The following is a 27,608-nucleotide window of genomic DNA, read 5'->3' as shown; positions in this document are numbered from 1 at the left end:
GCATTGTTAAAGTGGAATCAATAGAGGAGCGGATGCCTGATAATTTCCAGAGTCGCTCAAGTCGCTCTCCGAAACTGCGCTCACCTGAGCCACAACACTCCCTGATAAACTCAACGGTGGAAACCCGGCCTGCCGAGCTCACTGCCAACCCTGCAGCTGAATATTCGCTGTCCCCACCTGGAACCAGTGGCTCCGGGAAGGGGAATCTTTGGGGATGCTCAAGGAATGCAGATAAAGGAATGCAGTGGTACCACCAGTGCCCGAAATGTGCTCGCGTGTTCCGTCAACTGGAGAACTACGCCAACCATCTGAAGATGCACAAACTGTTTATGTGCCTCTTGTGCGGAAAGACGTTTACCCAGAAAGGAAACCTGCACCGACACATGCGTGTCCATGCCGGCATCAAACCCTTCCAGTGTAAGATATGCGGAAAGACTTTTACCCAGAAGTGCTCGCTGCTAGACCATCTGAACCTTCATAGTGGGGACAAACCACACCGTTGTAATTACTGTGAAATGGTGTTTGCACATAAACCAGTTCTCCGTAAACACCTAAAGCAGATCCATGGAAAAAACAGTTTTGACAATGCTAACGAAGGCAGTTTGCTTGAAGGATTATAAATTCATATTAATGTTACATAGACATAACTTGTGTCTTACAGACACAATCCTGTAAATCAGTGGTTCTCAAAAAAGGGGCTGGGGACAACTAGGTGGACTCTGCAAACTTCAAGAGGGCCCCTGTATTGTCTTAAATGCCCGGTTTCACAGACAAGGCTTAAAGCCTTGTTTATACTTTCATAGGATATTATTTAATATATCTCCGATATATTAAAAAAAAGAAAAAAGAAAATCATACACATTCACACTCGGATGGCTTGAGGGTGAATAAATCATGGGATAATTTTTTGGTCTTCACTAACTAAGTGGAAAAAAAAGAGTGCCGGTAAGATGGCGGTAGACTTTCTTCCTCAGCCAGAATCGCCTTAAAGTCATGCTTCTTCGGAATCGGAGCCTCGCGCAGAGCTACAAAAAATGCCGTGCACACCACAATGCTCACGCATGACCACTCACACTGCGATGAGAGACCATTTTTGTTGCTCGAGTCGTGTGGATGTAGCAAGTGTAAACCAGGCTTAAGCCAAGTGCATGTTTGAGCAGTCTATATGGATACGGTTTGAAAAAGGTTTCTGAAGAGTGTCAAGAGCACTTGGGCAGAGCAGCGCTTTCTCGGTGAAGCGTAGTAAATAAGGCGTTTCTTCAGATGAGTCTGCAAGCAAACTGGGAATGTATATTAAACATCCTGTAGGAAGAGAAAACAAGATTTGGAATAAATGTACAAAGCGTTGTGATTTACAAGCAGAAAACAGTCACATTGTTTTTAAGGGGTGTTGTTCAGAAGAGGATAGCCTCACCGCTGGTCTTCTCTTGAACATAAGCGGTGAAGCGTTTGAGGAATCTGGGGTATTCTCTCATGGCTACAGCTCGCAAGACAGATGCAGGGGCCCAACCACCAGGATTTACTGGATTTACTTAACTAAAAGCAACTTACACTGACATATCATAAAATATGTCAGTGCCATTATTTTGTCTCAAGATCCACACCAGTAATGTTTTTTTCTAAGGCACAATGGGGGTCAAAAATAAAAATTGAGAACCACTACTTTAAGTCATTAAGAGTACACTATATTACAAGAACTAAACTACGTGTCTGCTAATTGGTAGGTACACGTACAGTCAAAGTCAGGTTTAATGCCTTTTTTTGTGCATATTGCAGGTCAAGGAAGATTTAATGTTTTGAACTGATTTTGAATGCTGCTGTGGCATCATTTGACTGTGTCATATCTTTTGTAAAGATAAAAATATATTGTTTCAGTATATCTGTTCAGACCATATTCCAGTTTTCAATGCTAATATATTACTTCCTTATTTGCAGACAGCTGTATTTCAACACTATGTGCAACTCTTGATTCATAATGAATGTTTCCATTCTTCCATCGGTGTAAACATGCCAGAATTTAGAGAGAATCGCTGTGATTTATTAATAAATAACTGCAGATACTGCATGAAATGGGCACTTGCTTTAGTTATTGTTCGTTATGCATGCTACACAGAAATAAATGTGGACTTCAAGTATATTAAGGATTACACCATCAGATTATATCCAACTACGTTTTTTATTTATTTTTATGGCAGCTTTATTATGGTGGCAGAGCGTTATCTTGGACACATTGCATGTCGACCTCCGTCCACTGGCAGATTGACACCCGTTATAAATGTTGCTGCATCAGATGCCAGGAAGGCGATAGCATGAGCTACTTCCTCAACTTCACCTGGTCTGCCGAGAGCATGGGTCACCTTGCTTTTCTCGAGGAACTGCAGCAAAGCAAACAAAAACAAAAAACACGACGTGTGATTCATTTGTAACATATATTACAGTGCAATAAACAGTTTCTCGAATTAGGTAAAGCCTTTGACCTGAGCATACTGGTCCTTATCCAGTCCTGCACGCTTGTGAACTTCTGTTATAATTACTCCTGGGCTGTAAAGACAAAGCATTTTTTAAGCCATTTTGTATTACCTCAATGTAACAATTGTATGGCACATAAAAAATAACAGCAGAAAAGAAACTTACCATACTGAGTTGACTCGTACTTGCTGTGGTGCCAACTCTACAATTAACAGAAGGTGATAAAACACTTATTTCTACAGTAGTAATACCATTTGCAATATTTAAAATGAGTAGACGAGGGCTAGTTGTCACACTGTTTACTCCAGTATATTCTTCAGAGTAGGTTTATTTTTAACATACATTTCTGCGAACGCACATACAATTGGCTACAAAAATATATTTATCATATATTTACTATTATAGGGCTAGTTTACTCAAGCATGGAAAACAAAAATTAATAAATTACTCACCCTCACTTTCATTCATCTTTGAAACACAAATAAAGATATTTTAAATTAAACCTGAGATTTTCTGTCCCTCCATTGACAGATCATGTATATTTGTCACTGCAAAAAGTTCATAAAACTAATCCATATGAATCAAGCGTTTTAGTCCAAAACTTTTGAAGGGACTCGATTGCTTTATTCATATAAAACATTGATTGGTGAACCATCAGAAGATCAACCAAACTTGGTTCTTGCAGAAGCTCAAACATGCCGCATAATGCATGAGAATGAAGCTTATCAGTTCTTGAAGAAGCTCAAATGTGCTGCGTAACACATAAGAATGAACCTCATCGGTTCTTGCACGTCAAGCAAACCTTGAGCTTCTGTTTAGCACAACTGATGTGTGCGTTGACGTATGCTTATGTAAAATAATCTGTTCATCATATAAAGTCTTGTCTCTTCATAAAATTTGGACTTAACTGCTCAATTCATATACTATATTAGTTTTGCAATCTCTTTAAGAACATTTTGAAGCGTTAATGGAGTGACAGAAAATCGCTCTGATTTTATTAAATATATTTCTTCATTTGTGTTCCGAAGATGAACAAAAGTCGTAAGGGTTTGGAACGACATGAGAGTGAGAAATTAATGACAGAATTTTCATCCTTGGGTGAAAAAAGCAGGGCATGTTTTCACAATGGTGTGTGCTATTACCAGTGGTGGTATATATATATTTAAACAAAAAATGTTGGAAAGAATGTTTAAACATCAAACTAAACCACCAGGTGGCGGTAGGTCTTACTGAGTCAGTCATTGAGTCGATTCGTTCAAACGGCTGGTTAGTTCATGAACGAGGCAGTAGTTTATGAATAGGTCATTGAATCTTTGATTCAACAGATTCATTCAAAACGCCGAATCATTCAGTAACACACCGTTGTTTTGATATGCGTTATGGTTCTGCTGTCGAAATATGCAGTCAATATTGCATCTAAAATGTAAGTGACTAATGTTAATTCATTGTTTTTCGAACTGTCATATGAAATCATTGTCACATTTTCAGTCCTGATGGTATTCGGGAAACAGCACTCTTGATCGTGTCATGTGATATAAAATATAAAAATTTAACATTTTGAATTTTTACTGCAGTATGTTACAGATTCATGTTCAGAGTTTGTGTGAGCGGGGCTGAAATGTTTCCTTTTTTCCTCGAAAGGGTTCGCGAGCCTTGTTACCGTCAGTCCATTATACATTATATAGGCCTATTATTATCCATTAATTATCCAGACAATCCTATATTATATATATATATATATATATATATATATATATATATATATATATATATATATATATATATATATATATATATATATATATATATATATATATAATAAAACAAATGAAACAGCAAAAATGTAAAAGGTATCATGCAACAATACCAAACCATTGTTTTGGTCAACGGATATTGTAAATAATTTATTTATAAACGTACAGAACAGAACCATTTCCAGTCATTTATTTAAAGGAAAAAGAAAAACTTGTAAAGCAAGCCTATTTACTCAAAACTGCACACTAATAAATAGAGCTTGTGACAACTTCCCCATGCGCCAAATAGCCCCGGTTTTCTATAAATAAAATTAATTATTTTTGAGATGTCACCTCACCAAGAGCAACACAGCGTGTGAACTGGTCGATGGCTGATTTTGACATACAGTAGGCAAGTACACCGGGAAACTATAACGAACAGAAAAATGTGTGAGCATATCAACCAGAACCTACACTAATAATATAATGAGAAAATATGAAGTATTTCTATGGTAAAAATTGATCAAACTCACTGATCGCTGCCCATTCACACTGGACACATTCACGATTGAGCCTTTAGTTTTGATAAGATGTGGCACGCAGAGATAAGTGAGATGATATACTGATCTGTAAGAAAACAAAATATTTGATTTTGTGTCATCTTACCTTATTGGTTAAAGATACATCTTTAAATTATTTTACTGCAGGAGTTAAAGGTGGGGTAAGTGTTATTTCAAAACTGTTTTAGAAAAAGGACTCGGGCCAAATGGAATAACAAACTTGTAGCCAATCAGCAGGTGAGGGGCATATCTATGGTGAGAAGAGAAAAGAGGGGCTCAGTGCACGTCATTATTCAAACACACGAGTCACACAGGACGGACATTAGCCAAGAAAGAACTAATATATGCTGCTTTTGCTTGAATATGCTCGTGTGTCATGTTCGCTTGTTTGTCCATTTGCGATCATATAGTGGCTCACGTCAGCGATGATAAAGTCCTGTTCATTTCCACACCGTATGGAGCATCTAAAACCCCTCAGTGTTTCAAGGTTTCAAGCGTCAGTTCACAAAATGTGTCCCACAGGTAAGATACTATAGTCCTAATATAAGTTGTTAGCTGGACTATCAAGCTTGTGTACTAATGTTATTGAGTTGTTCATGAGAACGGTTTGTGTTTTGTGATCGCTATAACTCTAATCTTGTCATAATTGTAATATGTCATTAGTTGGACTCGTGTTCGTGTTCTATCGAGTTGTTCATGAGAACTGTTTGTGTTTTGTGATTGCTATAACTCTAATCTGGTCATAATTGTAATATGTTGTTTGTTGGACTGTCATGCTAGGGTTTACGGTTACCAGATATCACTTACCCCACCTTTAAATCAATCCATTGCAGGGGCTGGGGATCCATGGAAAAGGTCAGATAGAAACCATAAACATTTTTGTTAAGTTAAAAAAAATATACATTAAATTTTATTTATTTTATTAAAATAAAATAAAAATCTAACCATACAATACTACAAGTAAAACATGTCATGATGTTTAATTTATTAACTTAATATTGGACGTCCATATACTTTTTTTTTTTTTTTTTTTACCTGACATTAACAGACATGACCTGGTCATACTGGGCCATATTTGTTGTCACTATACTGCCCATGGCGAGGATTCCTGCACTGTTAATGAGAACATCCAGCTTCCCAAAGTGAGCAATGACCTCGTCAACCGTCCTCTTCACAGTTTCCTCATCTGTCAAGTCTCCTGGCACTAAAAGAGGCTAAAGACATAGGACAGGAGACAAATGGACTCAGGTAAGTATTTATTTGTAAATAATTAAAGCATATTACAATGATTTCGATTGTATTATATTATTAACATCTTTCAGTGTACTTTACTTTAACAGCTCCACATGCTTCGCACTCTTTTGCAACTTTAGTGAGATTCTCCACATCTCGCCCATTCAGCGCCAGCCGGGCGCCCAGTTTGGCAAACAGTACGGCTGTACCAGCTCCTATTCCCGAACTTGCGCCGGTTATCAGCGTGACTTTGTCGTTTAAAGAGCCAACCTAAAACGTCAAATCAAGGTAACCGTTCAGTGTTTAGTACAATCCAGAACCAACTAGTATAGATGTGAAAGATTCTGTTTCTGCAAATCAGTTAGTAAATCTAAATTTCTGAGTGTTTGTAACCTATACTCAACCTACTTTAAATGCACCTGGAGTTGCCATTCGGATGATTTACAAAGGTCCTCTCGGAGTAGTTCAACGTTTTTGCCTTTCGCTCACGTGAGCTCGTCTTACGTTACTGGTCTGGTGTGAAAGGTAGTGAACCAGTGCTTCGTCACGTCACTGCTTACGTACAAGGGCATTTTAAGGGTTCATAGTCCATTTCCGAAGAAATACATCAAATATTAATTTTATTTTTCAGTTTTAATGTTACAGTTACTTTAATATCAGTCTGAATGATGCGGAACTAAGTTAATCTATTGAATATATACGCGTGTTTATATATCCGGGTCACTATAGCTTCATAACAATTTCAAAATTGTAGTCCTTTTTTGCCTTCAAAATTATAGTTCATACACAAACTGCAGAATAAATGCAAAAAACGAGGAGGAAACCTATCAGTTCTGTGAATTTTTATTTGTCAAATAAACAATATTCAGATGAGCATTGTTTTCTTATCCTCACACTATTACAACGGCTACATAAAAACACCAACAGTGTAAAGGTTTTTCATAAGTGAGTCACTGTGTACAGATTTATGAAACAGCATGAAAGCAGAAAAGACATTTATATTTACAATACAAGGCATTATTCATTATGAATGTTTCACAATTAAATCATTCATCCAGCAAATGGGTTGGCATGGATAGTAACATCTTTAATACGGACATCATTGATAGGACGAAAAGTCTTTTCATTCACAGGGAGTTTCTCTAGCTCATCCAGAATGTCCAGTCCATCTATAATTCTGTAACAAAGGATGAATTGTATCACAAACTCATTACCATTAATACAATACATAACAGAATGAAATATACAAACATCTATTAACTAGCTTATTCTTTTAAATTATCATTCAAATAAAATAATAATTAAAAGTAAAAAACACTAGCAAAAGGGAGAGAAACCCCCCCACATACTTTCCAAAAACAGTGTACTTCATGTCCAGGTGAGGCTGTTTTGCATATGTGAAGTAGAACTGTGATGCATTTGTGTTTGGCCCGTTATTTGCCATGGCCACCACACCCCGGACATTGTGCTACACAAGACAAACATTAAAAGGAGGATTAAGTTTGATAAGACTCATAAACAAGTCTTAATTGATGTTAAAATCAATCTGGTGCAGACATGATTAACTTGCTTGCTGGATACTGGGAATATTACTTATACTTTTTACAAAGACTAGTGCTGCGTTCCATGTCATTTTTATTATGCCCTTCACTCGTGAACTTCCCTCCGTCTCATTCACTCGGATGTGCGTCATTGCTTACGTTGCATGAGTGCCCATTACTGGCGGAACATTTGCAATGGACTGAACTGGAATCAAGCCCTTGATCAATTGGAATCCACTATGGAGTTGATTTATTATTTATTTTATTCCTTTACAAAATTGTTTAATGCAGCATTATATATATATATATATATATATATATATATATATATATATATATATATATATATATATATATATATATATATATATATATATATATATGGATGTGTTTGGGTTGGTTTAAATGTTTTAAAAAATATCAGAGTTGTTTGTGGTAGGGTAAATTAAATGCGATATGTGGTGACGTCACAATCGCATTGCATTGTGGTATATGAAGCTACCTGAAGTGTACATAAGTAGACTCGCTCCTTCGGTCAAAATCGAGGGAGCAAGGGTCTGTCCATATATAAACTTCCCTTGTCCACTTCACGAAGTGGAACGCACTTCAAAATGGCGGCGGGGATTCCCCCAAGGGAATGTGCTTAGGGAAGTTTGCAAGTGGGTGTCTTAAAGTGAAGTGGAACGCAGCATAGATGGTTAATGAGAGGTTTTTTAACTTAGACTGATGTGATATTACACAAGTACAGATATCATCATAAACTATTACTCCAGTAAAAGGCTTGGATCACTTTGAAATTATGATTTACTCACCCTCAAGCCATCCTAGGTGTATGATTTTTCTGATGAACACAATCAGAGTAATAGTAATAAAAAACCTGATGTTTCCAAGCGTGCGGTGCAAAGCAAGTGTTTTAACTTTTCAGTTAATTCCTATGAAACTTCCATAGGCATAATCTGAAAACACGCCAGACTGGACACACAGCATGAATGACTGACATGTTTAGCTCAGCTCTTCGCTCTTTTGTGATGAATGAAATCTGACTCCTGCTACTCATCTGTGCTGTGACTCTCATTCAGCTCACACTGTATTTAGCAGACATGTTCAGGTTTTAATTGAAGTGTCTGTTCTCTAACTGAACTAAATAATTGTATTACTATGAAAATTTAAACTACGGTAGGGGCGATGCCGTGGCAGGCAAGTGATAACCGGTAGCTCTGGCTTGGGAGTGGCCTCGTAGTGAATCGAAGCAAGTGCATTATGTGAGTTGTTGTCGTTCATCCACATGAGCCAAAAATACATTTTCTGGCTTTTCTCAGCCTGGAAGGCACCAACCTTAAAATAATTTCACATTTCTACTACATAAATGTAAATTACCCAATTTAAATACACATTCATCTTCCCAGCAGTGAAGTACCCCAAAAATGAAATTGATGTAATTAATGACTCCCCCTAATGTCATTCCACACCCGTAAGACCTCCATTCATCTTCAGAACACAGTTTAAAGGATTGGCTGCATGCGTTTTCGCTTTTTTAACTTTAGTTAGTGTGTAATGTTGCTGCTTGAGCATAAACAATCTCTGCAAAGTTACAGCGCTGAAAGTTTAATGTAAATGGAGATATTGGCCCTCATTTATCAAAAGTGCGTACACCAAATTTCCAGCGTACACCCAAAACCACGGCGACTTTGAGATTTATTAATATGGACGTTTGGCGTACGGCACGCTTAAATCCTACACCAGCTCAGGAGGTTGTGTACGCACGTTTTGAGATAAAATAATTCCTAACACCACAAAACGCACTGACAAAGATATGCTATATTATGACCCACTGTAAAACAACAAAAACATAGTAATTATAAACTTCAGTGTTTATTTTTGTGCAACATGGACTTCAATGTTTAATTTGTGTGACTATACCAAAGCATTTGATTTGTAGGCAATAGGCATATGTATTTCTCCAGCTGCGAGCCTGTGCGCTTTACCTGACGTTTCAGGGTTAGGCCCGGCAGCTGCGGATGGACTGGGAGTGAAAAGAATTCAGACTGACAAAATAATAAAAATGACATTCTTCTTCTTTTAAATAATAATGACATTCTCCTTCTAAATAACAATAAGCATCATTAATAATAAAAATCATAATCTTACATATTGTCATGCAATTATGAATGAATGGTACTCCACACCACATCATCATCCCTATCGTACACCCCAATACATGTGACGTGATATGAAATTAAATGCTAATTGTTTCAAAACACGCGCTGTAAAAAAATGCATTGTGATAGGTAATTTCTCATCCAAACAGCGATTTAAGCTGCTGGAGTGCGCTTCTGAATCCTCACACTATTAACAGTACTCGTAATTTGGGTCCATATTTTGGTTTTCTGGGCGCCTTTAATCCCACTCTTTAAACTCCCAAATAAAACTATTTCTTTTTTTTCCACCTGGTGATGGTCTCGATCTCCACATCGAAGAAGTTTCGCTTCTTTGCCGTCTTCCTTGTGTCCATGGAGTAAAATGAGGGCGTGGGGGAGGCGGACACTTGAATATATAGGGGTGTGTTATTCTAATGACGATCATTTTCAGCCGCGGCATTTATCAAGGGCAAGTATTTAGTACACCTGGATTGCAGAGGTGCGCACATAAATCAGGTGGTGAGAGGAGCGTAAGCATAATCTCACGCCAACACCCCGTTTCTACGCAAGATTGATAAATGAGGGCCATTGTCTTTTAAAGTTATGGCAGTTTATTGTCTACAAAAATGGCAAATTTGGACTACAATGAGCTTCTTCCCGGGTTGGTGACATCATAAACCCTTGCTATTAACATAAACACTGCCCCAGATGTGACTTCTGCCCGTAATGGTAAGGGGTGTGGCATTTCCGGAAACCTATGCTTGGCACTTCAGTAAATAAAAATACATGAAACTAAATATGGCCATCAAAACCAATCTAAGACCATTGCATTTTTCAGAGGTATGGGCTTCATAGAAGCAGGAGGCAAACGAGACGTTCAAAGGACAGTGGCGACAGCAGTGGGGAATAAAGGTCAAATATAAGAAAAATGCAGCGTAAAAAAAGAAGAAGAAGTATTAAGACATGTTATACTGTGCCCCATAAACACAACCAAGCCTAGAAAAAAAACACGGAACCACCCCTTTAAGATATTTTATATTTAGTCCGAGAGCGTATGCAAGTGTATGCACACTATACTATACGGATCACCTGTCAAACTGCTGAAATCACGTGACATTGGCGACCTGAATCTATCCGCTGAGAATTTCAGAAAAGAATTTCATTCTTTATTTGAGGATTGAACACGAACAAGGAAGAGAAGACAATGTTAAATAAAGTCATAGTTTTTGTTATTTTTGGACCAAAATGTATTTTCGATGCTTCAAGAGATTCTAATTAACCGACTGATGTCACATATGGACTACTTTGATGATGTTTTTATTCAGTTTCTGGACATGGACAGTATAGTGTGCATACAACTTGCATACGCTCTCGGACTGAATATAAAATATCTTAAACTGTGTTCCAAAGATGAACGGAGGTCTTACGGCTGTGGAACGACATTAGGGTGAGTCATTAATGACAAATTTCTTTTTTGGGTGAACTAACCCTTTAATAAAGGCCTTCTGAAGAGAAGGGATGCGTCTGTGTAAAAAAAAAAAGGTAAAAAATATATCTGGCTTCTGCCAGACTGCCCTCAAAATTCTACTTATGAATAACGTGTAATGCCTCTCGCAGTTCAAAACGATTCAGCTACGCCCTAGTCATACGTTTCATCAGTTATGCTTTTGAGGCCGGCTGGTAGTCGCTGTGTAAGTAAACAATACTCCTCTGATCTCAAGAGGCACTCTAGCGACTGACGCTAGAGGTTGCAGCCTTTAGCCTCCTTGATAAAGCATACTACTCTCATGCCGACGGACTCGGGTTCATGTCCAGCTTAGAGCGGACAGGTTCGCATAAGAGGGGGTTACACTTTTTCCGTAAGTTGAATACGAAAGGTGGTCTACGGAAGCTACAATTTTGAACCCCCGGAGCTGTGTGGAGTATGTTTATGATGGATTGATGCACTTTTTTAAAGCTTCAAACGTGGCCTGTTCACTGTCATTATAATGCTTGGAAGTATCAGGATATTCATTAATACAACTCTGAGTTCATCAGAAAGAAGAACATCATATACACCTAGGATGACTTGAGGGTGAGTACATTTCGGGGTAATTTTAATTTTAAAGTGACCTGATCCTTTAAGTACTCTTTTTCAATTCACACCAACGACTATAACTATAAAGATAAAAGATAATAGTTCTAAAAATAGTTTTTTAACATTAAATAATAGCAGTCCCCACCACAGCTATAATGATAACGACACAGATAAACTATATCATTGGAATCACATTCAGAATGATTTTATCCAGCTGATGAATGATGATAACATTGACAGCCAATCAGAAGCAATCCTGCTATAACAAACTTGAGAATTTAAAGTGAGAAAAGCACTCACTTCAAATAAACAGAATGATATTGTACACTGGTGTGGATCCTCATATAGTTATCTTTATATTTATCTGCGTTGGCGTGAACAGGCCTTTATTCTCTATATCAGTAAGCATTGTTTCTAAAGTGCCAGAAACACCTTGATTGTAGTCTTGAGTTCTTCCGGCAACATACGTCACATTCCTCATTTAATTAATTTACGGCCAAGGAATATGTAAAAAATGGGACGAGGTCTAGTTGAGTTGTGTTAATAGTGTGTTGAAATCCACAGTTAAAGGGATACTTCACCGCTTTTTCATATTCAACTATGTTATTCCCTTAGCTAAAACGAGTTGATACATACCTCTCTCGTTTCAGTGCGTGCTATTAATCTCTCTGATGCGTGGTGACGATCTGATAGCATTTAGCTTAGCCCACTAAGCCCAGTTCATTCACTATGGTACCAAACAGAGATCAAGTTAGAAGCGACCAAACTCCTCCACGTTGCCCCTATTTAAATACAGTTACATGAATAGATGAACGATCAAGTATGATATAAAATAAAACACTTCGACTTGGCGAAGTAAAAAGTCCCAGCTGAAAAATCCTCCCTCACATCTCCCTCTCCCCCCTATTGACAGAAATGAGAGAGTGAGGGGGAGATGTGAGGGAGGATTTTTCAGGTGTGACTTTTTACTGCACCGAGTCGAAGTACTCTCAGAAGTGCTATTCCGCCATCCATTATAGTTCTCCTTTTTAATCCGCTTAGAAAAGCGCCACGTTTTATTTTGTCATCATACTTGATCGTTCATCTATTCGTGTAACTGTATTTAAATAGGGAAAACGTGGAGGTGTTTGGTGGCTTCTAACTTGATCTCTGTTTGGTACCATAGTGAATGAACTGGGCTTAGTGGGCTAAGCTAAATGCTATCAGATCGTCACCGCGCGTCAGAGCGATTAAGTGCACGGACTGAGACGAGAGGGGTATGTATCAACTCGTTTTAGTTAAGGGAATAACATAGTTTAACATGAAAAAGCGGTGAAGTATCCCTTTAAGGGGCTTAACATTTCTTAAACAAGTAAAAAAAAAAAAAATGAATGACCAATTACAACACACTGGTCCAGCCGACCAATCAGAGCACATTGTGTTTTTCGGAAGGAGTGGCTTCAGAGACTAGAACTAAAAGGAGTGTTACTGACAAGAGTGGAAAGAGAGTGTTTTATGAACATTCAAGCATGAAAACGTATTCTAGTAGACCCCAAAACAAAACCAATAATTTTAAATGGGGCATATATTTGGAATCACTTTCAGAAAGATGACTATAAAAACATTGACAGCCAATCAGAATCAATCCTGCTACATTTTTAAATGCATTTCAGAAATGTCACGCCCCTTAACATACCTGCGTAATTGTGAAAGTTGACCACATACTGCACATCTGACCTTAAAATTCAAACTCACTTCTGACTTCAGTACAAGAAGTTCAATAGTTCAAGTATAATAATGCACATCAATACATACTTTCAGATGTTCACTGAATTCATCTTCAAACTTTCTTCCCCAAATACTGGTCCCTCCTTTGCCTGTGCCTGTAAGAAAAACTTTCTTTAATTTTTTTTTTATAAATCAAGCAAATAATTCTAGGCTGGATGTTTTTTAATTTTATTTTTTAAATATTTAAAAACAAAAGATGAAACACACACACACAGACAGACACACACACAGACAGACACACACACAAATGTATAAGCTAAAAACCAAAGCAGTGTGACTTGGGTTAAATTAAGAAAAATAAATCTTAGATCAGTTACCTGTTGGGTCTCCAGTCTGGACCATAAAGCCCTTTATGTTTCGATGAAAAATACATCCATTGTAAAACCCACCAGCACACAGTGCAATAAAATTCTAGGGGAAAATTTAATAAGAATTAACATATGAACAAAGTGATATCGCATTTTCAAGAAACAACATGTGTGTGTGTTCATGTTTTTTGTAATATTTAACCTGACTGCACACTGATTCATAGGGACTCATTACACATTGCGGGGAATCTAAATTGAGGTACCCATTAGGAAACAAGCTTATAAATCATACAGAATGAGGTTTTATTTTTTTGAAAATGTAAAAATGCATAGCTTTCTGTGATGTACGTTTATGGGTATAGGGGTTAGTGTAAGAGGATAAAAGTCGGTACAGAAGTAAAAAGACCCCACATCGTTTAAGAGTCCCCATAAAGATAGCGAACCAGACGTGTGTGTGTAGGAAACATAACGTTAGTGTCTTACTTCAGAGCTTTTTGGGCACTTTTCACAGAACAACTCTATTTTGATATCACCAAGGTCTGTGTGTAGAGTGACAGCCTGCGAGATGATTAAAGAGTTAACAATATAGAATTAAAAATTGAACAATTAATAATACAGGAGTTAATAATAACTAATCCAGAATATAAATTGCATGCTATTCGAAGGTAGGTTTAACGTTACCACAGAATATCAAATGTTTCAATTACTAACTGTAATTGTAATTTGGCCAGAGTACAGTACCATAATGCTAAGGTAAAGCGTTACATTAATACAATATATAAACTCAAATACAAAGGTTACATTTCCCCTAGCAATTTTAGGCATTCACAGAGATATAAAGCGCAATCTTACCATCTTCTAAAGCACAAGTCAAAGTTTCCAGTTTCATATGGACACCACAACCAGCACTACAAGCAAGCAAACCGCCTTTAGGGTGTTTCAATGTTAAACCTCCGATGGAACTAAATAACGCTGAAAACATTGGTTCCCCTTTATCACCCTGGCCTTGCCCGATGACACGTGTACAGACCACACAAACACAAATACAAACTTAAAAATACCTTTTACCAGTCTATCCATAAAATATCCACAATAAATATGTCAAAATAACAGTGGTAATGTTAAGGATGACAAAACCCCAACAAATAAAATATGTTTAGTGATGTTTATTGACACAGAGTGTTTATTCACTTTGTATGGCTTGATACAGTTTGTGGCATTTACTTTCTATTTTACAACATACAGTTTCAAAAAAAAACAAAAGGGTTTAAGTACTCAAATTAATCAAACATCAACCATAAATATATAAAATGGTTACAAATATGTTAACACTGGAACAGCAACATTTGTTTTAAATAAAAACAAATTTTAAATAACAGACATTAAAAAAAGTGTTTTATCTTCAAATGTACAAAGTTGAACAGCACTTACCTGAGTAACAAGTTTTGAAATTCTATTAGCTTAGTTTCCAACATGTATATATGAAAGAAAACAAATTCTACAATGCTTTATACTTGAGGTAATATGAGAAAACATGCAACAAGCTCTGTTCAATTACCTATCAATGGTAGCAAGTTTGTTAACATATCAACAAACTGAATATGGCCATTACAATAAGACAAAACAGCTATGCTAATCATCATAGCTACTAGAAGCAAATAAGTGACATTGAGTATTAACCTGCACCACACTCTCAAAGTTATAATTCAATGTCTTGCATACTAAAACTACATTGCACACAAACATTTCACTAAATACTTTAGATTGTCTTCTTAACGGTGCAATGTCGCACTGTCATGAGAATAACATTTCATAAGTGGTACAAGGAGAGAACATATAGTGCAAAGTTGAGTGTACTAATATTAATGTTTACATGTCTGTCAACTGAATACAATGTATAGACTACCTTTACAAAGGAAAAACTGCTCATTAGAAACCATTAATTGATAATTCTCAAAGTGTTTTAAAATGAGCAGACCAGTGAAAATAAGGTGCTGTATTTGTAAGGTATAAATGTAATCAAGGCCTTTTCTAATTTCTTAGAAAAAATACTAACATGCATATGCTTTATACAAAAGAAGTATACATGTAGATAGTGATCCAGACATTAACACCATTTCTTAGTGTACATTTTATAGAAGTTCTTAGATTTTGCTTTTGCATCAGTTAATAAATACTGCAAACATCAAAAATAATTTTTGCAACCATAAGTACTCCAATAAAGACGAATACTGTAGATAATATCAACATACTATGTTTTGGGGGGTGAAAGAGGTAAATATTTAATATCGGGTGAATATCGAATATATCTTTCTAATGTAACAGAGATAACTTGTCAAAAAGACTACAGCATATGAATGTACTGGGTTAAGCATAGGGCATGTATAAACAAACAAAAAACTTAATTATGTCCTTTATGTTTTTAGAATATATTAACCAGTTATTTACATATTAATGAGTTGCCCAACAATTTCAAGTAAACAAAATGTATTATAGCAGTAAACCATAATCGGGTTGAATTGGGAATCTTCAACAGTACACATGGATTTAGGAATAGTTAAAAGTAGAACGATTTCACAGACAGTAACACGTACAGTAATACTGGTATAAAATACAGTAGAAATGTTCATAATAAAATACTATAAGTGAATAGTGTTTGAGTATATTAAGGCAAAAATTACCAGCACCTTAATCCTGATGTATTATTTGGTCTGCTCACTCTATAGTGTCAAACAGCAGAAATGTCTATTACAATAAAACATGACATGCCATATTGTGAAATACTTACTTTTTCTCCTTTGTTTTTCAGGAAACATTCTGATGAGCCCTGAAAAATGTGACAAACATGTATAACTAATTTTCTTTTGCTTGGTTTGAATTCCTCTCCTCAGACCATTTCAAATCTTCACACAGGCAAGTGCTCTCAGGCTCACGCATCTGCTTCAAGAAGCCTCTTTGTCGGTTCTCCACAGCTGCTCTTTGACCTCGGAAGGTAAAGTGTTGAAAATATTTTCCTCCACAGATAGACTGCTCTTCTTCAATAATCTGCACTCCCCCAGTTCCACAGGAAGGCACTCGAGCCTGTTGCCCTTCAGCTCCAGCTGCGTCAGACTGGTGAGCTCCCCAAACCGAGAGGGTAGAGACTGCAGGCAGTTGTTTCCGAGGTTCAGCGTTCGCAATTTCTTACACTGAAACAACTCAGGGGGGAGCACTTCAATCTATGAGGAATAAAAGATGACAGAGATCAGAAAACAAAGTCGGCAAAGTACATTTACATCACACTCAGTGTCATTTCAACATAGGACCAGTAGCACAATTTCCAGAGAAGTTGGGACATTTAGTAAAATGCAATAAAAACAAGAATCTGTGATTTGTTAATTATCTTGACCATTTGTTTAACTGACTGATTAACTTAATTGCATTTTATAAATATAAACACATTGATTACGATGGCTGCAACCACTGATCTATATAAATAACTGGATTGCTCATTGTGTTTTAAACTGCCATCAGGCGTTGAAGTCACCGGAAGTGTTCGAGCAGCCATCTTAAGATTCCCTGCTGACAGAGGGCATCACTGACTAACAGCCAAAACATTGATCTAAAATCATCTGATTTTCAGTGTCTCAGTCTCATAGGATTAGTTTTACTATATGTATGTAAATTAATAGTTACTGCTGATGTTATCTGTAATGTTTATGGTCTTATCAGAGAGGACAAGTCATATATTTATTGATGTGGGTGCGTCTACTGCACACTGCAGACACAGGTAACTGACCACACACACACACACACAAAAAATCTTTAAATATATATTATTATGGAGGAAATATTAAACATTAACATATATCTTAGCTGCAGAAATTGATTCAAATAGCATAAACAATAACTATAAATACAAGCCTCCGTTACTATATTTACACTTTTTTGTATTCAAATTCAAAGTTTACCATGCATCATCTCTGTAATAAAGCAGCATTATCTGTCTGAATAAGTTATGATTCATGCATTTTATTTCCTGATAGAGCAACATCTATTTTAGACTCTTAAAGACAAAATGTATGTTTCCATATGAGTAAAGTGTTATATATGCAATGTTGTTGAATTATTAATTTAACTTCTAAATGCATGCAGTTAACTAAATCATTGTTAATACATTTGCGATTAGCCTACTGTAAGAATAAAAACAATACTACAGCACAACATAAATAGGCTACATAAACACAACAGTATAAGGTGATTTCAGGTTATAAGGCATACATCTTTATTCCCATTTCAGTATGCATATTTTGACATTTGTAATACAAATGCTAAAGTTTCTTGTCCGTCAGCGAATCTGATGTTTACCACTGCAATGAACATGAATGTAACTTTGTAATAAGAGGAGGAAATTCACAACTTTAAACCAATAACCATTTACATGCTTAGGATGTTGCTGTAAGAATGTACAGGACGGCTTTAGATATAAAAATGCTGTCTCCTTAGGCAATGTTTTCTTAGTAAAATCATATAACTTTCTATTAATTGAATAGAATGCGTGAGCTTAGTAGGATATACCAATATGGCAGCGCGGTGGCTTCACTTTTTGACATCATGAGCAATCCAGTTCTCTATATGGCTACGACACTCCAAAAACGTCGGGACAGAGGAAAAATTAAAGTGAAAAGATTATAGAGTATCCAGAAACCGTCCACAATTAGCAGGAGGTGAATTGGTATAGGTGAAGGTATCATGATTGGGTATTAAAGGGTTAGTTCACCCACAAATAAAATTTATTTCATTAATTATTTACCCTCATGCCATTCCAGACCCGTAAGACCTCCGTTCAGGGGCGGATCTAGAAAATTATTCATGGGATGGCAAGGGGGTGGCATGAGATCTATGAGGGGTGGCAACACTAAATCTTGTGGATTTAAGTATAATATACTTATATTAAATATACTTTATATTTATATGTTGCTCACGCAAGTGGCAAAACATTTAAACATAGACCAATGGTAAAATCAAAAACATTTTACATTAAAAATCTAGTTTTTAATTTCTTTCATTTTTAAATCTTTTATAAGAAATGCTGCAGGTCATAAAGTACTTTGTTTTTCCACCTCCAAGCAGGGACTGACTGTGGCTAAAAAACAGCCCTGGACTTTTTCCCCAAATAGGCCCACCATCCAGCCATTCACCCCAGCCGTGCGCAACAGACACTGTACTATGGTGTACACCCTCTTTGGCCCTCTTTTCTTTAACTTTTTCCCATCCACCTTTCTCCTTATGTTTTCTGCTAGCCATTCTGCTGCAATTTGATTCCGGAAATCCAGGGACCAATCACAAACTGGCTAGTAGGCGACTTGTCTTCCTCAGGTTTTTTTTGTTGTTGCACGTAGAAGTATACAAGTCAGGGGTTTTCAAACTGGGGTCTGGGGACGCCCAGGGGTCCTCCAGAAGGTTCTAAGGGGTCCCCAGAAAATTTCAGAGAATAAAAAGACAAAGCAATAATGGATAAAGTCTACACTAACTGTTTAATTTCTAAATGTTTCTCTCAGTTGTTGTTGTAGACATACTTTACAGAATTGAATATATTTGCTTTGCATCGGTCTAGTTTTTTTTCACTTTAGCCCCCTATATCTCACTCACTGGGGTTGTAAGGCAAGAACATAAACTGCTTAAAAACATTTATTGTGAAATTTGCTTTTACAAATTTGTTTTATTGAAAATGTTCTTCAGGTTTATATATCCAATATTAAGTATAGCCGATTTAAGTCAGGAAACTTGTATTTTGTTGTATTTATAAATGTCACTTAATATTCATCTAACAGTTAAAATGTTGTTTTCATAGATAAAAATAGATTTTAGAAAGAGGGTCCCTCATATTTGGGGGTCCTTGTCATCATAAAGTTTGAAAACCCCTGGATTAAAGTATAAAAAACTTGAAACATTAATTTAAGGTACATTTAAGAACTGATAAAAATGTATAATTAAATTAATTTAAATATTTTAATCAATTGACAGCCCTATTAATAACACAATATGAACAGCCATCAGCAGGGGCACTAATACGATCACTTATATCAGGGGTTTTCAAACTTTATGATGACAAGGACCCCCAAATATGATGAACCTTTATGAGGGACCCCCTTTCTAAAATCAATTTTTATCTAAGAAAACAACATTTTAACTGTTAGATAAATATTAAATGTGACATTTATAAATACAACAAAATACAAGTTTCCTAACTTAAATCGGCTATACTTAATATTGGATATATAAACCTGAAGAACATTTTCAATAAAAAAAAATTGTATAAGCAAATTTCACAATAAATGTTTTTTAAGCAGTTTATGTTCTTGCCTTACAACCCCAGTGAGTGAGATATAGGGGGCTATAGTGAAAAAAACCTACAACAACAACTGAGAGAAACATTTAGAAATTAAACAGTTAGTGTAGACTTTATCCATTATTGCTTTGTCTTTTTATTCTCTGAAATTTTCTGAGGACCCCTTAGAACCTTCTGGAGGACCCCTGGGGGTCCCCGGACCCCAGTTCGAAAACCCCTGATGTAGGCTATAACTGCATTTGTTTCAGAGTAATGCTATTGTTAACCCTTTTCTTTCCCTATTAATGTTTGCTGCTGCATCCTTTACGTCTATGGCTGATTTCATTTTATCAGATAAGACTTTAAATTATATGCATCTGTAGTGAAATAAGATTTTCAATTCAATAATCAGTGCTGACGCACCGCTCCTGAAGGCACTGCCGGACCGCATAGGGTTGCAGTGTGAAAGCTGTTATCCGTTAACATGGGTAACTTTACGTAATAAATACGTACTGCAAACGGACTGTGTGAAACCGGCGGTAGAGGTAAGTTGCATTGCGGATCACTAAGCAGTTCTTGAGTAATTTGTTTGAACAACAATAGAAAGATTTGTTTTCTTGCGATTATCTCATCACATTGAAGCGCCGCTGATGTAAATCTGATGTAAATCTGATGTAAATAAAGGACACTATTTATATTTAATACATTGGGAATTTGGGATACACTGCTGGGGTGGCAGACGGGGTGGCAATGGTTTTTCTTAGGGTGGCAGTTGCCTCCCCGGTAGATCCGCCCCTGCCTCCGCTCATCTTCAGAACACAAAATTCTGTCATTAATTACTCACCCTCATGGCGTTTCTACACCCGTAAGACCTCCGTTCATCTTCAGAACACAAGTGAAAAAAAATATTTTTGTTGAAATCCGATGGCTCAGAAAGGCCTCCATTGGCCACAATGTCATTTCCTTTCTCAAGACCACAAAGGCACTAAAGACGTCGTTACAAAGTCCATCTCACTACAGTGGATGTACAATAATTTTATGAAGCGGCGAGAATATTTTTTGTGCGCAAAAAACAAACAAACTAAATAAAGACTTATAATAGTGATGGCCGATTTCCAAAAACACTTCTTCCTGCCTCGGAGCTTAATGAATCAGTGTATCGTGTCAAACTGCCAAACTGCTGAAATCACGTGACTTTGGCGTTCCGAACCACTGATTCATAACGGTTTGATGCTTCAGGACGCAGTGTTTTGAAATCAGCTATCAGTATATAAGTCGTTATTTAGTTTTTTGCACACAAAAAGTACTCGTCGCTTCATAAAATTATTGTAGATTCGCTGTAGTGAGATGGACATTTTAACAATGTTTTTAGTGCCTTTTATGGGTCTTGAGAGAGGAAATTACATTGGTGTCAATGGAGGCCTTTCTGAGCCATCGGATTTCAACACTAATATTTTTTTCATTTGTGTTTCAAAGATGAACGGAGGGCTTACGGGTGTCGAAACGACATGAGGGTGAGTAATTAATGACAGAATTTTCCTTTTTGGGTGAACTAACCCTTTAAAAGAATATCCTCCAAAGGCTCTGTCTTTGCAAGCACAGATCGGTCATGTCTCACCACTTTGTGCTAAATTCCATGACAATTGTCAAACAACTCAAAAACCACATTTCTTAATGCAAGATTGCAAAGAATTTAGGCCTTTCACCACCTACTATAATATAATATTGTGAAAATATTTCAGGGATCCATAGAAATGTCAGTACGTTGGGCAAGGCAGGAAACCTCTGTTGAATGTTGCGTGACTTTTGAGCCCTCAGATGGCATTGCATGAGAAACTGTCATGCTACCATATTAAATTTAGCCCCATGGCCTCAGGAGTACCTTTGTAAAACCGCGGCCACTTAACAATCTGCCACTGCATCAAGAAATGCAACTTGAATCTCAGTTATGCAAGGAGAAAACTATACGTCAATTCTATGCAGCAATGTACAGAGTTCTCTGGGCCCTGAGTTAATTTTAGATCAGGTTGTCAAACACACGGCCCACGACAGTGTCCAATCAGGCACAGGGGATGATTTGAACGATAATAGAAAATAGAAATGCACCAGTCGACCTGCCATAAATCGGAACAGTTTTGTTTTATTTTGACTGATTGGTTTTATTCTAGACTTGCACACAATTTTTTTTTTGCAATCCCATAATGTCATCTGTGTGTTAATATTACGAAGTCTGTAAAAAACTGTACCTTGCACAAAAAGCTCAGTTGCGAAATATAGAAAGACAAATGTAAATACTAAAAAAAGGGGGTAGGAATGTATCTAGGAAAGGGAACTGTCTTCAGAATACTTTGGATGGCATTTTCTTGTCCTCTTACATCCGTATAAAGTAGCATTCATATGTGCAGATCTCAGTTAACAAGGAAACACTATATTGCAAGTGCCACATACTGAGAAGTTGCATTGCGAATTAGCATTTTCATCCATTCCGTCTGCTGTTTTTGTTTTGTGTAGGTGTCTTCTAGCATAATTTCACAAATCTAAAGTCAGACCATTCTGTGTTTGCTGTATTGAAATTACACAGTCTAATTTAAATAAAAAACTTCTCATGCTACGTGTGTACCATCCTTGTTTGCATCATGACTTAAAATGCTGTGGTTGCCTCTTTCATTTTTTTGTTATAGAGCAAATAAACAAATACATTTGCTTAAAAATAAATCAATAAATTCAGAATCCGCCATGAAAAACCCTAACCTGGGAATCCCTAATAATTTTTTTTTAATGAAATTATTTAAAACATTTATTAAAGTCGTTTCACTATAAAAAGGCTGTTTTCACAGAGGCAGTTTTTTTTTTAGTTTTAATAATTTGTAGTATGGTTACTACTCAGGTAGGCTAATTGTCAGCACACTAAGTTTTAAAAAGGTAATTCGGACAGTACATGGTTACATTTTATCCCATCCGATCCTCAACCTAAAATGAGTTTGAAACCCCTGTTTTAGATTGTCTAAAAAAAAGATAAGATGAGTCCATGTTTCAGCTTGTTTTGGGGAAAAACGGACATCAAGTGCTAAATCTTAGTCCTAAAGATGAAATGGACCATCCAGAATTTCATCAGTAACAAGTGCAAAAGCAAACATTTGTCATAGGGGACAGGTTTGAAGGTACCATTCACGTGGAGGAATATTTTGGGATTGTACAGAGATTGCCATCAAAAATGATTCCCTTTCCTGGGAAGCAAGACTATGTCAGGCCTCATTCTGCTGAATGATTTCTCAGACTCTACACCGTAGAGAGGATGAGCTGACCTTACTGCAGTTCAGATACTAAAAATGTATGGCCCATGATAAAAAGGAGAATCAGACAATGACGACCATGGACTGACGAGCAGTGGCCTTGTATCAGACGATATTTACCTGCAAAACTACAACAGCTAGAGTCCTCAAATCAAAACAATTAAAAAGTGTAATTAAAAGTGTGACAGTGGTAAATTTTTATCTTTCTGCAACTTTTTTGGAGTGTTCATATTTACAAAATACAAGTTTGCTGGTCAGTGAAAGAATGTGAGATCTTTTCATTGTACTTTTGTCAGAACTAACAAATTAGATTCTTGATTTTATTCCATTTAAAAAAATGACCCATTTATTGGAAATGGGGTTCTATTTATTGTTATTGACAAATTATTATTCCATTGGATCCTGCTTTTAAATAAAAATAAACAAACAACATATCACCTGCATCAGCGGCAATTAGACAAGCTATGAAGTGGTATTGCCATCATAAAAACAAAACAAAACGAAAGCTAAAACAAAATGTGTGTCAAATAAGAAACTAAGCTAAAATGACTTGACAACTTGACTTACCCTATTGGCAGTTACAGCAAGGTACTGAAGGTTCTGCAGGGTTCCTATATCCGATGGGATGTCAGTCAGATTGTTATGGCTCAGATCAAGAAACCTCAGCTTCCGGCAGAAGAAGAGTTGATGTGGCATTTTCTCAATCTTGTTGCGGTTCAAATAGAGGCGCTCCAGGTTGTTCAAATTACCTATCTGAATAGGTATGTACGCAATCTGATTATACCACAACTTTAGACAAACAAGGCGATGAAGATGCTGAAAACTGATGATCTCCTCTATGGTTTTCAGGTTGTTGTCCTTTAGATCAATCTCCTGTAAATTGTGTAGGCTAAAGATGGAATGTGGTATGCGCTCTAGATCGCAGCGGACAAGCTCCAGCTCTGATAGGTTCGCCATCTTCTTTAAGCTGTTGAGCACCATCAACTTGGTACCTTCGTTGTTGATGGACAGCTTCTGGAGGTGCATTCCAACATCTGTGACCACCTGAGGCAGCTTCGTTAAGTTACTTTTCAGTCTCAAAACCTTTAGTCGCTTCAACTCTCGTAAACCGTCAATGACGATGTAACGATTGTTGTCAGCACTAAGGTTCCCAGTAAGGTGCAACTCACTTAAGTTCTTCAAGCTGTAGATCCACAGAGGAATCTCCTTTATGTCGGTGAACTTGATGTGCAAAGATTTCAGGTTCTCTCTCAGAAATGCAAGCGCTGGAGCCTCTATTTTTGCTGGTGTGTGGTACAGCCACATCTCTCTGAGGTTAGTAAGCTGGGCAATGATTGGTGGGATGGTAATATCAGGAATGAGCTCAAGCTTCAGAACCTCTAACTCCACCAAGTCAAAGACTGTGTCTGGAATCCCACTGAGCATGAATAGGTGGAGCTCCAACTTCTCTTGGGAGTTTTTGGTGATCCTTTGTCGAAGCTTTTCCAAAGTCCATTCGTTGTTAAGGTTCAGCTGGCGAAGTTTGTTCTCGCTGACCTCTGAGAGGAACACCGCAAATCGCTTGGAATAGAGGGGGTCGTACTGGTCAATCATATGCAGCATGAAGGCAAAGTCGTTTTTCACATCTGGGATGTCGCTGTAGCTGCTCTCCTCTCGGATAGACTCAAACGAGTACTTCTTGAGGGAACGTCGAAGCATCCAGCTGAGGGTGTATACGCAGATCATGCCATACACGATAACTAGACTAATGTAGAAGCAGGCTAAAATCTTGAAGAGAGTGGCCAAGGGATGGGCACAGTTGTACATGCGATAACCAGTCAGACTTTCGATGTCCACATTGCAGTCGACGCTGAACTGAATATTGTGTACATAGTAGCCGGTATAGCAGATAATAAGGATAAACTTAACAACTTTGATAATAGTCTGTCGGATGTAGAGTCGGTAGACTATATCGCCTTCTTCAACATGAATTCGAAACTTCTTCACCTTCTCAAACAATGCCTTAGCTTGTTCACCTTCCTTTTTGTCCAGGACACCATTCTCAGAGTGGTCCACGATTCCTTGTTCAAAACGAGATCTGGTGGACAGCATGGGAACACTCGCTTCAACATCTTCGCTAACATACGAAGCCTTCTTATCGAAGGAGCCATTCATTTTCACCAGAGCTTTGGGGTCACTTTCCTCCACAACGGTTTCAGACAGAGCTCGTGTGGTCCACGGCGAATCAAAACATTTCAGGAGGATAGACACAAAATGTTCCAGTTTAGAGCTTGTCCAGGGGAACTTGAACCAGAAGTTGCTGCAAGCCAGAAAAATGAGCGTATGCAGCAGCACCAAATATGGGAAATACTTAGCAAACCAGTGAAGCTTGTTTTCATAGCACACAGCATCGACATAGTTGTACTGGTGCCGATCGAGGTCATACTGGATTCCTTGAGGCTCAAGGGTCAAGGGCACAGAAAACGTTGAATTGAAATACTTCCTACAGGTCTTGTTAACTACCCATTTGCAGGGCAGGCAGATCATCTTGTCCTGTGTGACCTGAAGCGTGCCCCCAAATACTGCAATCATCAGCATTACGACCGACAAATAGTCTGTGAACACGTCCCACCATGGCTTTAGGATGCGATACGTAGGTTGCGTGTCCACAAAGTAGCGCAGCTCAGTTATGGGGATCATGATTTACCTGAAATGAAAATGCATGGTCATACAACATCAATATTACACAAATCATGCCTATTTAAAACCCACTACTACAAACTAACTCTATCATCTCCCAACATTAACATCTGAAACATATTTTACCGAAGTTGAGAATAGCTGTCTTCTCCGGCTGCTACACAGGAAGACTCCGCCAAAAGAATGCTCTGGCTTTCTTGTCATCTATTATTAGCCATTTCCGATAATAACACTGAAGAATTGTCTCCTCTGGCTTTGGTGAGTCCGTGACCCCAGGGTTCAAATCCTGTTTGTCTAGGCAGGGCAGTGTCTGAAGCAGTGTCTCCTCAGTTGGATCTTACCTAATACTCCACATGTCCATTCAGGAACTGACACTCATCACAGTCCTTTTTGTCAGCATGGGACACAGACATCCTGCCAAGAAAAGAAGAAGAAGAAAAAAAGCATACAATAAACTGTCCAATACATCCACTCTGCATTTTCTGAGATTTTAATCGTGGTAAAAAAAAAAAAAAAAAAAGAACAAGTTGAAAACTTATTTTTCTTCATATGCTTGAACATTTTATTTTAAATTATATAAAGTTAACTGGCTAGTGATTATATGGCACACATTAAATGACTAGCTGAGACATTCTAAAACGGTTTTACAGACAAAATATACGATATATTAACTGAAAGATGATCATAAGATGATAAAGATGTTGATCGACAAATAAGGGAATAGACAACTGGATTAAACCAGTTCATTTCTGAATCCTCTCAGCTATATATGCCGAGTCTCCCAAGTTACCGTTAAAATATTGTTTATTCACTGAAAACAATAATAAAAGGCCCCGTACACGTACATACTGTTATGTGTGATTATGTGATTCGCTGCTAAGCACATGAATGACTGAATGTGTTACTATTAGTGTGCTGCCGCTTGTCTTTGTATAAAGGGCAGAGTGTCTTTGTTTTCCTCGTCGAGGGAAACTGAACGGCATTTGACAGGATCATGTACTCACCCAGCTGTGTGCTGCCACCTCTGCTCCATGTGCTTGTTGTCGGAATGACGAGCTCAGAAAGCCAGGAACGAAAGTGGCTTAACCAAGACAAAGAGCGCAAATTGCAATCTCAGCTGCAGGGATCAAACGTATTTTTCATGATCGGTTCATTACACTAGAGGGCAGTGCGTTCGGAGTTTTAGATTTTGTCTTCAGCTTCACTTTGCGTCTCATTATCGCCACTCACTGGATTGGAGCTGGAATCACAACAACCTGAACTGTTAAAATCGTATGTCAGCAATTCCAACGCCATCATATTTCATTGTCAAATGTTTTAATACTTTTATCCTCTGCGTTATTATAATTGTTGTCTAAGTTACCTCTGAAATAATAACGTGGATGAGACATCAAATAGGTTATTTTATACAGTACCATGCAGCATTTTTATATATCATGATATTGCAAATAGGCTATGTTTGTTTTTGACGACGATAAATATAGCACTAAATAGCTAACA

General features: G+C 37.3%; 4 protein-coding genes across 6 annotated transcripts in view; 1 reads left to right on the top strand and 3 right to left on the bottom strand.

Moving 5' to 3' along the window:
* zbtb26 (zinc finger and BTB domain containing 26) overlaps nt 1-821 on the top strand; it is a 1,968-nt gene extending 1,147 nt beyond the window's left edge. For both annotated transcript variants that reach the window (XM_067440020.1, XM_067440021.1), the window contains exon 2: nt 1-821. This exon is cut by the window's left edge and continues 625 nt beyond it. In XM_067440020.1, the coding sequence (XP_067296121.1) occupies nt 1-620 (620 nt within the window). In that variant the 3' untranslated portion in view covers nt 621-821.
* A 1,336-nt stretch (nt 822-2,157) lies between these two features.
* Nucleotides 2,158-6,706, bottom strand: zgc:101858 (uncharacterized protein LOC449555 homolog). Its single transcript, XM_067438057.1, has 8 exons — nt 6,404-6,706; nt 6,095-6,265; nt 5,798-5,976; nt 4,736-4,829; nt 4,562-4,631; nt 2,635-2,671; nt 2,478-2,541; nt 2,158-2,375 (listed from the first exon to the last, which is right to left on the bottom strand). Exons 1-8 carry the CDS (start codon nt 6,425-6,427, stop codon nt 2,217-2,219), a joined length of 798 nt encoding a protein of 265 aa, XP_067294158.1. The 5' UTR covers nt 6,428-6,706; the 3' UTR covers nt 2,158-2,216.
* Nucleotides 6,707-6,822: 116 nt separating this feature from the next.
* Nucleotides 6,823-15,333, bottom strand: ppil3 (peptidylprolyl isomerase (cyclophilin)-like 3). The gene is made up of 7 exons (XM_067438058.1): nt 15,258-15,333; nt 14,679-14,734; nt 14,310-14,384; nt 13,836-13,929; nt 13,546-13,613; nt 7,345-7,463; nt 6,823-7,172 (listed from the first exon to the last, which is right to left on the bottom strand). Exons 2-7 carry the CDS (start codon nt 14,679-14,681, stop codon nt 7,046-7,048), a joined length of 486 nt encoding a protein of 161 aa, XP_067294159.1. The 5' UTR covers nt 14,682-14,734; nt 15,258-15,333; the 3' UTR covers nt 6,823-7,045.
* Nucleotides 14,978-27,257, bottom strand: lrrc8ab (leucine rich repeat containing 8 VRAC subunit Ab). Of its 2 annotated transcripts, none has more exons than XM_067438055.1 (4): nt 27,113-27,257; nt 26,235-26,522; nt 23,997-26,115; nt 14,978-17,044 (listed from the first exon to the last, which is right to left on the bottom strand). In XM_067438055.1, the coding sequence occupies exons 3-4, from the start codon at nt 26,106-26,108 to the stop codon at nt 16,769-16,771; spliced, it is 2,388 nt and encodes a 795-aa protein (XP_067294156.1). In that variant the 5' UTR covers nt 26,109-26,115; nt 26,235-26,522; nt 27,113-27,257; the 3' UTR covers nt 14,978-16,768. The 2 variants fall into 2 exon arrangements, with proteins under 2 accessions (XP_067294156.1, XP_067294157.1); XM_067438056.1 differs by having other exon boundaries at nt 26,450-26,522.
* Between the last annotated feature and the right edge of the window lie 351 nt (nt 27,258-27,608).

This window comes from Pseudorasbora parva, chromosome 3, assembly GCF_024679245.1.
Source record: "Pseudorasbora parva isolate DD20220531a chromosome 3, ASM2467924v1, whole genome shotgun sequence".
Taxonomy (NCBI): domain Eukaryota; kingdom Metazoa; phylum Chordata; class Actinopteri; order Cypriniformes; family Gobionidae; genus Pseudorasbora; species Pseudorasbora parva.
The sequence above is the reverse complement of the archived record's forward strand: the minus strand, read 5'-3'. Positions and strand labels throughout refer to the sequence as shown.